At 43.3% G+C, this 16,040-nt stretch overlaps 1 protein-coding gene across 2 annotated transcripts in view; it reads right to left on the bottom strand.

The window, feature by feature from the left end:
- KCNN2 (potassium calcium-activated channel subfamily N member 2) overlaps positions 1–16,040 on the bottom strand; it is a 524,409-nt gene that overhangs the window by 162,100 nt on the left and 346,269 nt on the right. For both annotated transcript variants that reach the window (XM_042251962.2, XM_027971450.3), the window contains 3 exons: positions 10,129–10,333; positions 8,014–9,293; positions 7,331–7,426 (listed from right to left, as the gene is read on the bottom strand). In XM_042251962.2, coding sequence (XP_042107896.1) covers positions 7,331–7,426; positions 8,014–9,293; positions 10,129–10,150 — 1,398 coding nt within the window. In that variant the 5' untranslated portion in view covers positions 10,151–10,333. The remainder of the gene's footprint in view (positions 1–7,330; positions 7,427–8,013; positions 9,294–10,128; positions 10,334–16,040) is intronic.

Genomic DNA, 16,040 nt, shown 5'->3' with positions numbered 1-16,040 from the left:
CTATTTTCTCTCAGTGATTTTATCTATCCCTATGGGTTTAAATAGCCTCTATGCTGATTACTTGCTAACTTAAATTTCTAGTCCATACTTTTCCTCTGAATTTAAGATCCTCTTGTATAATCAGAAGCACTTCCATCAGAAGCAACCCTGACTCCACATCCTACCCTTCAGTGTGAGTCCTCCGCCTTCAGCATCACACACCCAGATGCTCCAACCAGAACCCTGGGGATCATCTTTGCATCATCCCTTGCCCTCACCTGTCATAGCCAGTCACTAAGAAGTACTTTCTTCCTCCAACTTGGGTCTCAAACCAGCCACTTCCCCTCATTTCCACTGCTGTTAACCAAGCCAAGTGAGCATCATCTCTACAATGTGAGTCGCCAAGAGTCTAATGGTCTCCAGACCAATCTCCTCAGAGCTTCCCCGCCGCACCCCACCAAACAAAACGTCTGCTTAATCAGTAAGCTGGATTGTGACTCGTCTTTGCTTCAATGATGGTCTCAAGCACTTTGAAGAAGGTATCACAAAGTCTTAGTATGGGCTCAGGACCCTTCAGTATAACAACCCTCACACCACCCAGTACCATTGTCCCCTTGCTGGGACTACACTGATTTGCTCTCAGTTGGGTAAGTGCAAGAAATCCCTTTGAAAAGGTTTTTCCTCCAGGCTCTGCCAGCAACTGATAACTTCCTTTCCTTCATATCTTGGTTTAAAAGTCATTTCCTTGGAGAATACTCCCATAATCACCCTGTCTGATGACAGCCGTCTGCCCCTAATGATTTTCTACCACAGTCCCTTTTATGGGGACTTTATGACACAACTTATCACAACTTCTAAGGATGCTCTTCCTTAAGTTTTGTCTTTCTCCTTAGCCCTCCTGCATGGAATGTCAGTTCCAGGAGAGAAGGAACCTGATTGTCTTATTCCTCACTGTATTAGCAGAGCTCAAAAACTATTAAATGTTGAATATGGGAAGACTTCACCCCAACATAAGGAAAACCTTCCTAAAGGTAAGAGCTGTCTGGCAATAGGCCAGCCTGTACAGACAAGCTGACCACCATGGTGAGGGGCTTTGGGCAGAAATGGGGTGGCTACTTCTATCTGAGATGGCATGCCGGCTGGGATCCTGGGCCAGATAACATTTCAGGTCTTTCCAGTTCTAAAAAGAGAATTCTAAAGGAGTTTAGGGTTAAAAACATACTCCCCAAGTAGCAAACATCATATTATTTTCCAATGAGCAGAAATTCTCTCTAAAATAGCCTCATGAAACCACTTTATACCCTGACCAAAAGTAACTCCCTGAGGTTAAATCAGTGCCAGCTTCCTCCGTCCACCCTGCCAAGACGTGGTTTGGGATGATGACAGCCCACAGTGGCCCTCTTACCGAGCTGAGCAAAAACATGGCCCAGAAACGACTTGGCAGAGCAAGCGAATCCACTTGCGGTAAACCTAAAGTTCCAGTCTTCATTCATTTGTGATGCTGCTCTGTAAACACAGCAGGATTGCTTTATTTAGTGTCACCCCCATTAATAATGCAGAGATCTTTACACAGGCAGGTGGAGGAAATTAGTCCTGAGTGATTTCGTTACTACAGGGTATACGTGAAGTCAAAGGGACCCAAGAGTCTCATTACAACTGAGGCAGAAGCTGATGGCAGTATAGACAGAGGTCATGGAGCTGCCCACCACACCACAAAGCAATATAAGTAAGGTACCCACCCCACGGCCTTTCAGTCTTACAGAGTTAATGTTTCTCTACCTTGTAGATATGGGAGAGATCTAAGGACAACTTGAAGACCATTCCTTCTACCCTTTCACCTTCTTTCATCTCCAAAGTTTAAGTTAAAAAAACCCAAAATTTGGCAAATATTTGCTTCTGATGGTAACTTTACAAGGATTGGCCAGTTTGTCAGCAGATTCAATAATGTACCACTAGACACGGCAAGATGTTGCAAACAACCCTATGAGACCATGAGCTTTTCCCTTAAGGAATTTTTCACAAAAAATATTTTTCAAGAAAACAGTAAACTTTGCAAAGCCATAGTTATTTAAAATTCCTTTTTACAACATTTGATGTAAACAGTGTTGTGGGGAAATAACGTGTGGGGAAGCAGAGAATGACAACTCTGAAGATCTTTCTAAAGGATTGGTGGGCAGTACCTTTCCATTTACAATACAAACTCCCTTCTATTCAACAATCTGTCTGCTGGATATTTATCATATGTGCATTCTCTAATTAGCAGATTAAAATAAGCATGTATGGTTTACTATGGCTTATAATAGCAAAAGCCTAGGAAACGCCAAGGGCCTGTCAGTAAGGCACAGTGCATCCATACAATGGGGTAATAAACAGCAGAAAAAGGATCAGACAGGCCTCCACGTGCTGATGAAGAAAACCAAAATATACCAGCAATGAAAGCAGAGCATGTGTGTCTCTGTTGGTGTTAAGTTGCTAAGTGGTGTCCAACTCTTTGGCAACCCCATGGACTTGTAGCCTGCCAGGCTCCTCTGTCCATGCAAGAATTCTGGAGTGGATTGCCATTTCCTTCTCCAGGGGATCCTTCTGACCCAGGGATCAAACCTGATTCTCCTGTATTGGCAGGTGGGTTCTTTACACTCCAGTGTTCTTGCCTGGAGAATCCCAGGGACAGAGGTGCCTACTGGGCTTCCATCTACAGGGTTGCACAGAGTCAGACACGACTGACGCGACTTAGCAGCAGCAGCACCAAGGGAAGCCCTGTGCATGTCTCTCAACACAATTAAATATTCATTTTTTTAAATTCTGGATAAATGCATGAGAAATTTAAAAGTGGTCATTTATGAAAAACAGGACTGAGAATGTGACTATCATATTTATTTTAAGCTCTTCTGTACCAGTTATTTTTACTATGTATACTTGTTTACTATTATTTTATTCATAAGAATAGCAACTATATGTAGTATTTTCTGTATGGTCTGGAAGCATCTAGTTGCTCTCTGCAGGAATACGAAAGCAAGCATCTTCCCTCGCCCCCTCCACAGGGGAGCCCAGTCTACTCAGTGGGGACTTAACCATCCCTCCCCAACCAGTCCAGGAGCCTTCAGAGGTTGTTAAAGTTCCTGTTCTCAGTCACTCCTTTCTCCTTTGTGTGGCCTACATGCACGAGTATAAAGAAATTTTAATTCTTGCTCTTCCAGTTTTAGATCTATAGCATCCATCTCTGAAAAGCTAACCTGAAGAAGAATGCATACTCTACTGCAAAAGATACCAAAGAAAAATCAGTGTTTCCTCTAGTCTTCTTTATTATATAACTATATGACCAAAACAAAATCAAGGAAACAAAACTGTTTTCAACTTTAAAGTATAGTACACTCCATGCTGCCACATCTCATAAGAACCAGAAAGATCGTCCAAAATGCTTTCTTCCAAATCTTGTATTTGCCTGTCTCAAAAATACTAAATAGTTCTTTCAACTAAAATTCAACTCAACTAGAAACTCAACTACACTAAAGTTGAAAAGATAAAGTGAAATCTACATTCAACTTATTTGACATTAAAGATCTTAAAGAGTATTTGAGCATTGTTTTGTTCTTATTCCATCAAAGAAATAATTCCAAACCCATGGAAGCAGGGCAAGAAAAAAGAAAAGTCACAGGAAATCATGCCTCTGTTTTCCCTATTATTTGATCTTGTACTTGAGATGAGGAAGCTACTTATTTAGTATCAAGTGACCTTTCCAAAGTGTATAAAACAATCCCCATAGTACTTTTTGTCAGAAGATTGCAACAAAAGGCATTTGCTAAAATTTATTTTACATATCAATTCATCATTTTTAAATTTTGCTGCTGAATATAGGAAAGCCAAATATCTATTTGAGAAAATCTAACACGTACTTGGATGAAAATGTGCCCCACTAAACCGGATTTTATATAAGCATTCTGACCCACCCACTCCCAAAGAATGACTTCATTTTTGTTTGCGGGCTGGGGTGTAAAAGTAATTAGTGAAATGAGCAAGCTATAGCCTGGTGCATTGAGCTGTCTGTGGTACTGAAAAATGACAACAAAGCTGAAATGTACTGAGCTAAGTCCTTACAAAGCCTCCCTATCACCCTATTTTAATTCAACCACTTCCATCCATGACTCACCTGAACCATCTAATTTTGACAGACTGTGGATAAACATTTTATAAAAGGTCACACTGACTTGCTTTCCAAGGTTCTTCATGGAAATGTCAGGGCCTACCTAAGCTTTCCAAAAGAAGTTCTAGTGGACAGCCAGACAGAGAATATTGGCTATAACACTAATTTTTTGTGAATGCAGTGAGAAATCCTACCATGTACCAAAAACACATACTAGCTAGCTCTCACTACCCAATCAACAAACTGCTGTGCTAACAAAAAGACAAAGTGTCATGTAAGACTGAATGCTATGTCCAAGAACAAGCTCTGAATGGTGGCATGACCCCCTCCTGTGAGTTCTTTAACTCAAAGCTAATCAATATACTTTGGAATTCTTAATAATAAACTGAGAAGTACCTATTTGCTTAAAACTTATGAAAGAAGTACATCTATACCAATGACATCAGTAAATTAAAAAGGGCACACTTCATCACTTTCCACACATGGATACATTAGCCTGTGCACTTGACTTCACTGTGTTTCAGAGCGAAGTATTTCAGAAGCAATCACTGACTCTACTCTCTGGTTGAAATAGAACACGCTTTTGTGGTTCTTGATTTTTAGCTCAGGGTCTCCATATTTATTTGGTCCTTTTCCATTTCACATTTTTTTAAAAAATTCAGCTCAGATAAAATTTGTAACTTTAGCTGGAGGAAAAAAAAAATCTCTCAAGATTAAACAGTAATAGCTACAACCAAAACAACTAAATGATATCACCCGAGCATCTAATTGGAAATTATCTCAAGTGTGGTTGGTTTGGTAGAAACCATGCACCACCAATTTTAAAAAATCTAACTTTTTGTGATGTTTATGCTGCCGCAACAGTAAAAACGGTCACTGTGCTTATAACTCTTAGGTGCAGCATTCATGTCTTCATTTTTAACACCTGTGCTACATACATACTCTAATCAATATATCTATGCATTTGTATAACAGAAATTATCCTCAAAATTAGCCAGGAGTGGAATTCTTTCAAGTGTAAAATGATCTTTAAAAATATGGGTTTTTTACATTTGTATTACTTTAAGTTTCAACAGTGTTATCAAATATGATCAAAAATGTTTTATAACACCTGATTAACATCCAGCCAGTGTTTGGAGCTCTCAAACTCTTATAAGTTATTTCAAAATAATTTCCCAATGATTCTTAAAAAATGAGTGCTTTCAGGAAGACAGTTTGTTCTTGATATTAATACCATCAGATGTTCTTCACCATGAGTGTCTGTTCAGCTGTGTGTTTTTCAGAAGGAACAGGAATAATCTGAAAGCTGATGTCTAACTAAAAAAATCCAAAAGAACAAAAAAACAGCTAGGTCTCTTTCCAGCGTAGATTAAGTAAAACTGCACTAGTCTTAAAAAAAAAAAAATTAAGTTACTTGACTTTCATAAATACCTATGAAAATTTTAGAAAAATCTTTTAAGTTGAATCCAATTCAAATATCAAACTTTTGGATTTAGAGAGGAACCACAGACAGACATGTCATGTTTCAGGGCTACTGATAAGCAGTAGCAGAGAGCAGCAGAAAGCATGATGGGTGCGTGCTGGGAGGACAGGGCAGTCAGGCTCTGCACTGCCTAGCTGTGGGATCTGGCGAGCAGGTCACCTCTTCTGATTACAGGTTGCTCATCTGGTAAACCAAGTCAAACAGCCATTAGACCCAGTTTGTTCCCCAGCCTTAAGCATTTTCCTTCGAGTCAAAATGAAAAGATACTCTTATGTTTAAGTTACATTTTAGTATTACTTTAAAATATTCAAAGAATCTCAAAAGGCCATGATCACTAGTGTTGAATTAAAGATGGACCTGTGTAAATTATTCAAATTTTAGAGTTCAAATGTGCTTGCCTTCTTTTGCCAGTGCAGTCTTATTACTTACCTCTAGATATTCTTGCTCCTTCTAATTCTCCTTCTCTATTCTCAATCCTTCAATCTCACACTTTTCAAGTCTTTGCAAATTTGAAACCATGCTTATGTAATTTTTCCATCCTCATGTGGGATCAAGTCTACCTTTATTTTGCCTGGGTAGTAGTTAAAATTGGTTTCTTCTACTGTTTTTGTGAATTACTAACTTAAAATTAATTTAACTTATAATTAACTAAATATAATTTAAATTTAATGGCAACTCCTAAAGGAAAGCACTCTAAATTCAAGAGTTTAATAGTTTGGCCAAATAAATAACAGCTAATCAAAAAAACCAGAAAGTACATATTAGTGTAAGTGATAAACTGGAAAATCCCAATCTCGCCAGATCCCACAGCTAGCCAGTGCAGAGCCTGACTGCCCTGTCCTCCTAGCACCCACCCATCATGCTTTCTGCTGCTCTCTGCTACTGCTTATCAGTAGCCCTAAATTTTTGAAAACTCTAGTTCTTTTACTCATTCATTTTAATATGCTATTGACTGAAAGCTACAGCAAAGTAAAAATCCAAAAGGTGACCCACGAATTTCAGATCAAATATTCTGAAATTGCCAGTTATTGGTCATATCTAACAACAGAGTTCCTGGCTGCATTTAGACAAACATTTTCCTAAGAAGTCCACTCACAAGGGCAGTGGCCTTTGCTCTTAAGTGACATTTTAAATGATAACCGTACCTAAAAATCTACCAAACTACCAGATATACAGAATTAGTATTCTAAATTCTCAACAGATTCTTTCTTCTTTCTCTAATGTTAGAGTAAGATATAGAAAAGGTTAGACTTCTCCTCTTGCCTTATTAATACACATGAGCAAGGAGTATCCCAGGACTCTTTTCTTTTTTAAGCTACAGTTAGTACGGAAGGTGATACAGATAGGCACAATCTTTCCTAATGGCCCATCCATCTTGTTAATGTGTATTAAAGGAGAATACTCATCTACCCTACAGATTAAGGCTAGTGCTTAACTGGCCTTAAGGAAAGCAAATGCAATGACAGTCATGGAGAAGTGGACCTACCTAAAGAAGAGAGGTGGGGAATCTGAGGTTTAACAAATACATCCTGGAAACTACTGCATATTTACATGCTGCACTGTTTGTTTTGCTTTCAACTTCTTGCAAGAACAGGTCAGGTGCTAAGGGAAGAACACAGCATGTGTCTTCTGTAACCTCAGGTAAGGACAGGAGAGCTTGGAAAAGCATCTGCTGCCTTGCACTTTCCCAGGTTGGGGTCATTCATAAACAGCAGAGTGTAAGTTACCTGTATTTCCCTGGCGTGGTACACGATGATCAGACCAAGCAGGATGATCGTGGAGAGACTGATAAGGCATTTCAGAGCTAAGGAATACAGCGACGCCTGCAACAAAGACAGAAGCACTTTTTTAAAAAGAAGCACTTTTGAGCCCCGGGGGTGGGGGTGGGGGTCGGCCAATCCCCAGCAATTGGATCTGAGCTCCCAGGGGGAGGATGTAGGTAGGGGCACCTGTTTTGGCTCTGTGATTTGTCAGGAAAGTGAGGAGAGCAGGGAAGGCCAAGCAGCAGCGGGGGCCACAAGTACACGGACCCAAGTGCAGCTTGTGGCTCTCGAAATGAAATCCATGAGGAAGTTATCTTTGAGTTTAAGCCTTTGGGCTTGAAAGAGACCTTCTAAATCGTGGGCCTCAGGAGAGAAATAAAGCATGCTTTCCCCCACGGAGTCCTGAAATCACTTCTTTAAAATACCCAACTGGCAGGGCATTCACTCCCAGAACTTTGGCTGCGCGCGGAAAAGCTTCCTCTCCAGACTAGGGTTAAGGGTGCGAGTCGGAGTGGCACTCGCCCTCGCGGCGGACATCTCCGATCGTCAGGGACTCGCAGGCAGAGAGTCCCGCCAGCGACCACCCCAACCACCAGGCGTCCGGCTCTACGGCCCGGGAACGGTGGGCAAAGGGCTCGAGCACCTACCTTGTCGTAGGCGCCCCACGACAGCTCGGTCTCGATGACCATAACCACGATGCCGAACATGCCAAAGATGAGCGCATAGTCGCTGAGCCGCTTGCGCTTCTCGAACAGGGCGCGCCGGTGGCCCAGCTTGTAGCCGATGTTCTGGTTCTTCTTTTTGCTGGACTTGGTGCCACTGCTGCTGCCATGCCCGCTGCCGCCGCCGCCGCCGCCTCCTCCAGTGCTGCCGCCGCCGCCGGCTCCGTAGAGCGCCAGGTTATTGGAGTTGTTGTGCTCGGGCTTGGATACCACGATCTCCGGGGCTGAGGACGAAGCGGCGGCGGCCGCGGCAGCAGACGGGGAGGACGCGCCGCCACCTCCGCCGACAGACACCGGGGGCTGTAGGGGCTGCGCCTCGGAGTCCATCTCGTGCAGGTTCCGGCGGGACGCGCTCAAGTTGCTGAGCGGCCGCATGACGCCCCCGTTGTACCTACAGCTGCTCATGGCTATTTCGGTGAAGGGGTTGCTCTCGCGGCGCGCCTGGGGCTGGTGGTGCTGGTGGTGCGCCGGGTGCGGGTGGTGGTGGTAGTGCGAGAGCGGGGGCCCAGAGCCCAGGCTGCCGAGGCTGCCCGTGGGGCTGGCGGCGGGCTGCAGGCTGTGGCACTGGTGGTACTGGGAGGCGGACGCTGGCGGTTGCGCGTACTGCTGCCGGAGCGCACTGGCATGGCTGGACGGCGTCAGCTCGCTCACATTGAGCTGGCTGCCCCGGCGCGACGAGCAGCAGCAGCAGCACGACGAGCCCGACAGCGGCGAGGAAGCGCGGGTCCGGAAGGCGCCGCCGCCGGGCGAGGAGGTACGGAGCAGCAGGGACAGGTTATCCCCCGCCCCCGCCCCCGGGGCGCCGGAGGAGGCGCAGCTGTTGCACCGGAGGCATGGGCTGCTGCCGCCGCTGCCCGGCTGCTGGTGCGCGAGGTGCGGGTGGTGGTGAGGGTGCGGGAGGGGCGCGAAGGGCGCGCACGGCTTGTCCTGGCTCTGCTGCTGCTGCTGGCAATGCAGGTGCGAGGAGCGCGACGGCGGCGGTGGCTGCTCCGAGAAGAAGCCGCGCTGGAACTGCAATGGGGTTTCCATGTCAGGGCTGTTAAAGCTGCAGGGAGACCAGGCGGTGGTGCACCCTGCGCAATGCGTTATGGTCGGGAGCGGAGACTCCTGCTGCTGGTGCGAGGAAGGGCCCATGCCGGCTCCGGTAGAATCCAGGCGGCGAGTCCGATTGGTCGGGCGCACCAAAACAATGGGCATGACATCACCTGCGGGGACCAAGACTGAGTTTGCGGCGCGAGGTTTAGGGGAGCATGTGTGTGTGAGAGAGAGATGGGGAGGGGGGAATCTGCAGGATGAAAACCCTAGGGTGCTCAGGCTAGGACAGGGGCAGGGCGAGGGTTCCACTTGCTGGTGATAGGGGACCACCCTTGAGCCCCAAGAGGGCTGGGGAGTGCAGCGGGTTTGCAGTGAGGGGGGAAAAGGTAGGGACGTCCCTCCTTCCCGCTGCACTGCCCCCCTAACTATTGCCGGACGTGCAGTCTCGATCACTTGCCCGGGCACTGCAGCACGTTGGGCCACCCCAGCCAGGGCATCAGGCGAGGGAACGGTGCGGAACCCAGGGCCACTCTTTCACCGGCATGCACGCCTCTTAAGAGCTGCGGAACAACAGCCCCCTCGCCCCACGCTTACGTCTCCCTGATTGTCCTGCTGAGAGTGGGCTGCCAGCTACCCGCCAAATAACTGAGGGGACACCCACTTTGGAGAGAAAAGGTTTGATGGCTAGCTGAGCCAGTGCAGCAGGGCTTGGTGAGAACTCCGGCGCCTGAGCCCCAGGTTGGCCGCGGCGAGATCCAAGCGGCCCTTGAGCCCTTATCTTCCCCGGCCGCTGGGCTTCGGCGCCTGGTAGTCGGGATAGGCTGCGCTGTGCTCTCGCCCTAGTGCGCTGCGGCGCAGCAAGGGTTAACCGCCTTGGCGCCTGGGCCGGGGAGGATGGGGGCGGGGCCGGAGGAGGGGATCCCCTCCGTCCTCGCGAGGAGCTGGATTGGGCTTCCCGGGTCCCCCTGGCGGGGGTGGAGGGCTTTCCCAGCTACCGCCGCTCACATTTGCGCCTTCTGCGGAACATGAGGGGCTGGCGCCCCCGGCCGCCGGGTCCTGGGTTACGCGCTCAGGCCCTCTGGCCACCCCAGTGGGTAGGTCCGTGGGCTTTTCCTGCCTTGGAGAGGACGCTTGCTTGAGGGTCTTGGGGGATGCTCAGCCACCGCCAGCCACCGCCAGCTCCTCTTCTGTTCCTCTTCCTCCTCCCCACCTGCGGCACAGACACAAAGCAAAGGCGGATCACTGATGCGCAAACACCGAGCGTCTTCTGTGCCTGACTGCAGCGGCGGATGGAGAGGGGCCTGGCGCGGGCTGATTCACACCGTCAGTCAATTTCGCTGGCTGGGAAATTATTAATAATGAGAACTCGGGCTGCATAATAGTTGCTTGAGGACAGTACTGGAGTTTTGCTCGAGTTAGATATAATATTTATTTGCTAATAAACCAATAAAAATTACGTTTTGTGTCTCACAAATTTCCTGTGATGTGTCTTCCTTTTAGGCGATATACTGCACTATCACAAAGCGGCAAGGGAACCTTTCAAGGGTTCTTTGTTACTGCTCCATCTTACGTGTTTGTCGTTTGTATTTCTTTGTAAATTGAGAGCCCCATTTCCAGAAAATGGAATGAAATACACTGGCCAGTTGAATATTTACTTTTTAAATTGTAATTTTAAAGCATTATTTTTATGATGGACGTTATAAAGAGTTAGACTGACCAAGAAATTAAAGTGAAAGCGGATCACCTTCATTAGGTAATTGAAATTCTCAGCTGGATCCAGTTTCTTGATATTCTACTCGGCAGCTGCCCTAAAGTTGCTTACAAGGTACCTGCTCCTAAGAGAGTGTATGTGTTTCAATGCTATGGAGTGAATAATTCATTTTAGGATTTGGACATGAGTTAAACAATTTTAAATTTTTTGTGCATAGCAAGCAAACAAATCCAGGAGGAAAAAAAAAAAAAAAAAAAAGGAGAGGGTTGCTTTTAGTCCCAGAGAACGTGCATTTCTCAGTAGTCTTGGTCAAGAATAGAATTTGAAGGGCTAAAAGCTGGAGACAGCATTTTATTTTTATATTCTATTATGATTTTTGGCAATTCAATAACACATTTACAATTATTACGTTCATATAATCTTTGAGGTAGCTGAGTACATCTGCATGAATTGTGTGGTGAGCATGACTTTTAAAAACAATTCTAACGAGTAATTTGAAATTACAACAAAAGCTTCCAAATTAAAATTTTTTCACCTTCTGGTGTGAAGTAAAATTCAACTCAAGCACAAAATTCATAATACATTTATTTTCACTTCGTAATGAATTATATGACCTCCTTCTAGTTGTACACAGCGCTGATTAAGTGAAAAAGTTTGATTCATCCTTCCAAATTTAAATACATCAAATATATTTATCATGGCAAATTAATACTCTCATTAGCCTTTTGTAAATTTAAATGAAAGACTACATCAATACCCTCTCCAAATATAATAACTGTTACCACACTAAACTGTTATAGATTTAGATATAAGGCTCAAGAGTTATTACAATGTTTTTAAAATGACTGCCCCCCCAAAAAGCAATATCTGCATCTTTTGTTGTCAAACTGACTTTCTCATATAACAAATTCAAAGCTTCAAATAAGTTCTACAAACAAAACAACAGGGAAATAAATGTTGCATACTTTGTCTAGTACAAGATTAGGTGCAGTCCCTTTAATCATGTGGAAACAAAGACTGTTGACATTCAAGGAGGGTTGGGAGGAAAGGATGCACAAGGTAAGAAAGAAATGGAGATTTGGCATATAACATGAGGAACCGGAAGAATAACAAAACTCAAATGACCAGTGCTTCCTCTTAGCCAGCACCTGAGAAGCTCATGAAATAATATGAAACCCACTGTGATTGGAGAGAGACGAAGGTAAGAGTTGGTCAGATACTCATCATCTTTCTGTTTCAAGGAATCATCTATCACACACACTCCAAAAATGTTCTTGACAATAAACGCCTGCATTTGGAGAGTATGATCATCTGCTATTAGTTTGATGATGAAAAATGACAAGATCTCACAGTAAGTTTCTATTTTAGTCTGAATCCTCATAACATTATTGTTTAGGACATTTTACACTATTGGGTTATGACAGAGGCACATTTAAGGAGCTCTTTTCATCAGCCTCTTTTCTTTGTAAAATTAGCAAACCGATTTCAAGCTTGTATGTAAACTTTTCATATAGTGTACCATCATTTTGCTATTTTTCTCCCTAATTGGGATTATAGATGTACCATGTTAAGTAGTTAGAACAACAAAGATAATATTCTTTCCATGGACAGTACTTCACACATAGTAAATACTCATTTTATTTGTGAGAGTGAGGAGGGAAAGAGAGAGGGAGGAAATAAAAAGAGGTTGGAAGCAAGGTCACAATACAAGGGCTTGCAACCTCCAATAATAAGCTCTTAAAAAGTTGCATTTGCTTCTCTTTCTGTCATTAAGATACATAAGTGCTGGAAATTTCTCTAGTTTAACACCAGAGGTCATACTCATCCACAAAATACATTTCAAATCCTATCATTTAAATGCCCTTTATCTTCTAGCGTCATGTTCTTATAAAAATTACTTTTTGTTTACCCTTATGGGTTAGAAAGATTGCTTTTTCTTATTTGTCGTATTTCAAGCTGGTGAGCAGACACATACATATAACACTCCCAAAGCACTCCACAAACACCTAATATCGGTCTTGGATGATTTTCCCAGACCACGGGGGCTTGGGAAAAAGCTTCGGGTCGTTTGCACTTAATCCTTTACTTTATGCAGATTTATATTATGCCAACAGTTTTCTTTTTCTTTTTAATTCTCTTTTTCACAGGAATTACTAGTCTATGCTATCTCTGTTTCTTATAAAAAGCAGGACTCTTGAATGTCGATGTTTCTGGTCTATTTGAAAAGGCTGTCAGAACAGCTGATGCAGGCACCAGGGCATCTGTTTGCCACATTGAGTGCTCTGAGAGATTCTTCGACCTACAAAATAAGTGTTTTTCTGAGATTTTTCTTTGTCTTTGCCCAGGTAAGTAAATTATTTGATGGTGCCAACCGCAGAAGTTGTAACAAGCCACAGCCTCTTTGAACTATAGTTTGCTTAGCATTTGATGCAAATGGGGACTTGGGAAAATATCAGAGTTGTTCTCTCAGCACAACAACAATCCTTTGTTTACTGACACATTTCATTAAAAAACACTTATTTTTAAACCACATATTGTTCTCAATTCATAAGAAATGTACATTTGAAGAGAACAGTAAAATATCTTTGTGTATCATATTCTTTATGCTCCCACATTATTAATAGAAAGTATCAAGACTTGAGTGAGCTTATTGATGACAGTCTTGTTAATTTTTAGTAATACCACTATTATTCAGAGATTAATTATACTGTTAGGACTTATTCATTAACATCTTAACATTTCCAAATTTGTTTTACCCTCATCCTTGCTTCCTACCATGTCTCAGCTAATTACCATATCTATAAAAGTCTCAGTTGTGCAGAGAAAAAAAAAAAGAAGCTATACTAGTTTTGCCAGTATAATTGAATGATGTTACATAAATAAATAGGTGAACAGGTTGAAATTATTTCCTGTGATAAGTCTCTTAAAAATCATCTATGGATTATATAAACAGATGTACCTGGGCAGCTAGAAACACATATTCGAGCTACGAAGTCATAAAGAAAGACTTATTGAATAGCACATTCTAGTTTATAAAGCAGTTTCTCATGTGTTATTTTATTTTCATCTCTCAAGCACCCTTACCCCAAGGCAGGGCAGTTTTTATGATCACTTCTGCTTTACAGGTAAGGATAATCCTGAAATGGGGTACCTGGGTTACCCCAGGTCACGCAGTTACTGAGTAGCAGGAAAAAGGTAACCCTCAAGTATAGTCTTCTGTCTGGTGAGTCTGTTTAACACCCTTGCAGCCTCTCCTGCAGAGGAGAAGGATAAGGTTATTGACTCTATCTGCTCATACTGGCTGGCACCCCACTAAAAGTCAAGGAGCAGTAGCTGGCTATTACCATTCACTGTCTTTGAATGACCTCATGGACATGTCCTCCCCGGCTTGATTGGGATTCTGAGATTCTCAACTACTGTCATTTTGTTAACTTCATTTGATCAACAGAATAATTCATGAGGCTCTGATACAAGACTGGATAAAACCGCAGTGCTGTACGTACACAGGTCCAAGGTGCCCAATTAAAAAATATTAAAAAATACAGATCCTAGTCTCTTCAGATACAGTCTTCTGCTGACTTTGCTGGCACCCTTGGCATTTCTCATTTTTGGCAACATTCACAGTAAAAACTGAAGGCCCGTGAAGACTACTTATTCTCACTAACAGAGTCCATTTTGTCTTTTTTACATAATAAGGGAGAAGAAAGAGGCTCAAGCTCCTTGCCCTGTGACTTGGAGGAACTTGTCTGCAGTCCTGCAGGGACCTAGCAGGCCTGGCTCCCAGCTCTTCTGGGTATTTCTTGGTTCGTATAACTGAAAATATCACAATTACGGAATACGCCGGTTCTGTTTGTTTCAGAGCTTAAAACTTCCTCAGGGTTCCCGCAACTTTCCTCAGGTGTTTGCATGCCATTGTCCTCTTCCATATATATTGGCCAAACTAATTTACCTTATGGTAGGTAAAACAGCTGTATCATATATATATATGATATTTCATATATACAACCATGTTATTTAGAGGGAAGTGATCATCCCTGTCTCACTATTTCAAAACACTCTGTTGACAAATGTACTGAACAAGCATGGTTCACAAGCCCAGTGCTGTATCATAATTAAAGAATGGCTAAAGGGAGGTATGATGGGAATGACTCATCAAACAGCAAATGCCAATAAAGAGATATAACTTATTTAAAAGAATAAAATGGAAATTCTGGAGCTGAAGAGTACAATAACCAAAATGAAGACTTCACTAGAGGGGCTCAACAGATTTGAGCTGACAAGAAAAAAAAAAAAAAGATTCTTGAACTTAGGGACATCACAAGAAAAATCTAAAGACTGATATTATTTATGAACACAGATGCAAAATTCTCAACAAAATCCAATCAAATTGAATATCAGTTCAGTTCAGTCACTCACTCATGTCCGACTCCTTGCAACCCAAGGATGGCAGCACACCAGGCCTCCCTGTCCCTCACAATCTCCCAAAGTTTGCCCAAGTTCACGTCCATTGCATCGGTGATACCATCCAGCCATATCATCCTCTGATGCCTTCTTCTCCTTCTGCCCTCAGTCTTTCCCAGCATTAGAGACTTTTTCCAGTGAGTCAGTTCTTTGCATCAGATGACCAAAATACTGGAGCTTCAGCTTCAGTATCAGTCCTTCCAATGAGTATACAGGGTTGATTTCCCTGAAGGTTGACTAGTTTGATCTCCTTGCTGTCCAATGGACTTTCAGGAGTCTTCTCCAGACCACAGTTCAAAGGCATTGATTCTTCATCATTCTGCCTTCTTTATGGTCCAGTTCTCACAACCATACATGAGGGAAAACCATAGCCTTGAATATATGGACCTTTGTCAGCAGAGTAATGTCTCTGCTTTTCAATACACTGCCTAGGTTTGGCATAGCTTTCCTGCCAAGAAGCAATCATCTTATTTCAAGGCTGCAGTCACAATCCAGTGATTTTAGAGCCCAATAAGGGGAAAACTGCCACTTCTTCCCCCCTCTCTTTGCCATGAAGTATTGGGGCCGGATGCCCATGATCTTCTTCTTTTTTTTTTTAATATTTAGTTTTAAGCTGGCTCTTTCACTTTTCTCCTTCACTCTCATCAAGAGACTCTTTAGTTCCTCTACACTTTCTGCCACTGGGAGAAAATATTTGCAAGTCATAGATGTGAAAAGGGACTTGTACCCAAAATATAAAGAACTC

This window comes from Ovis aries, chromosome 7 (assembly GCF_016772045.2).
Source record: "Ovis aries strain OAR_USU_Benz2616 breed Rambouillet chromosome 7, ARS-UI_Ramb_v3.0, whole genome shotgun sequence".
NCBI lineage: Eukaryota > Metazoa > Chordata > Mammalia > Artiodactyla > Bovidae > Ovis > Ovis aries.
Note: the sequence above shows the minus strand (reverse complement) of the source record. Positions and strands in the feature narration are given on the sequence as shown.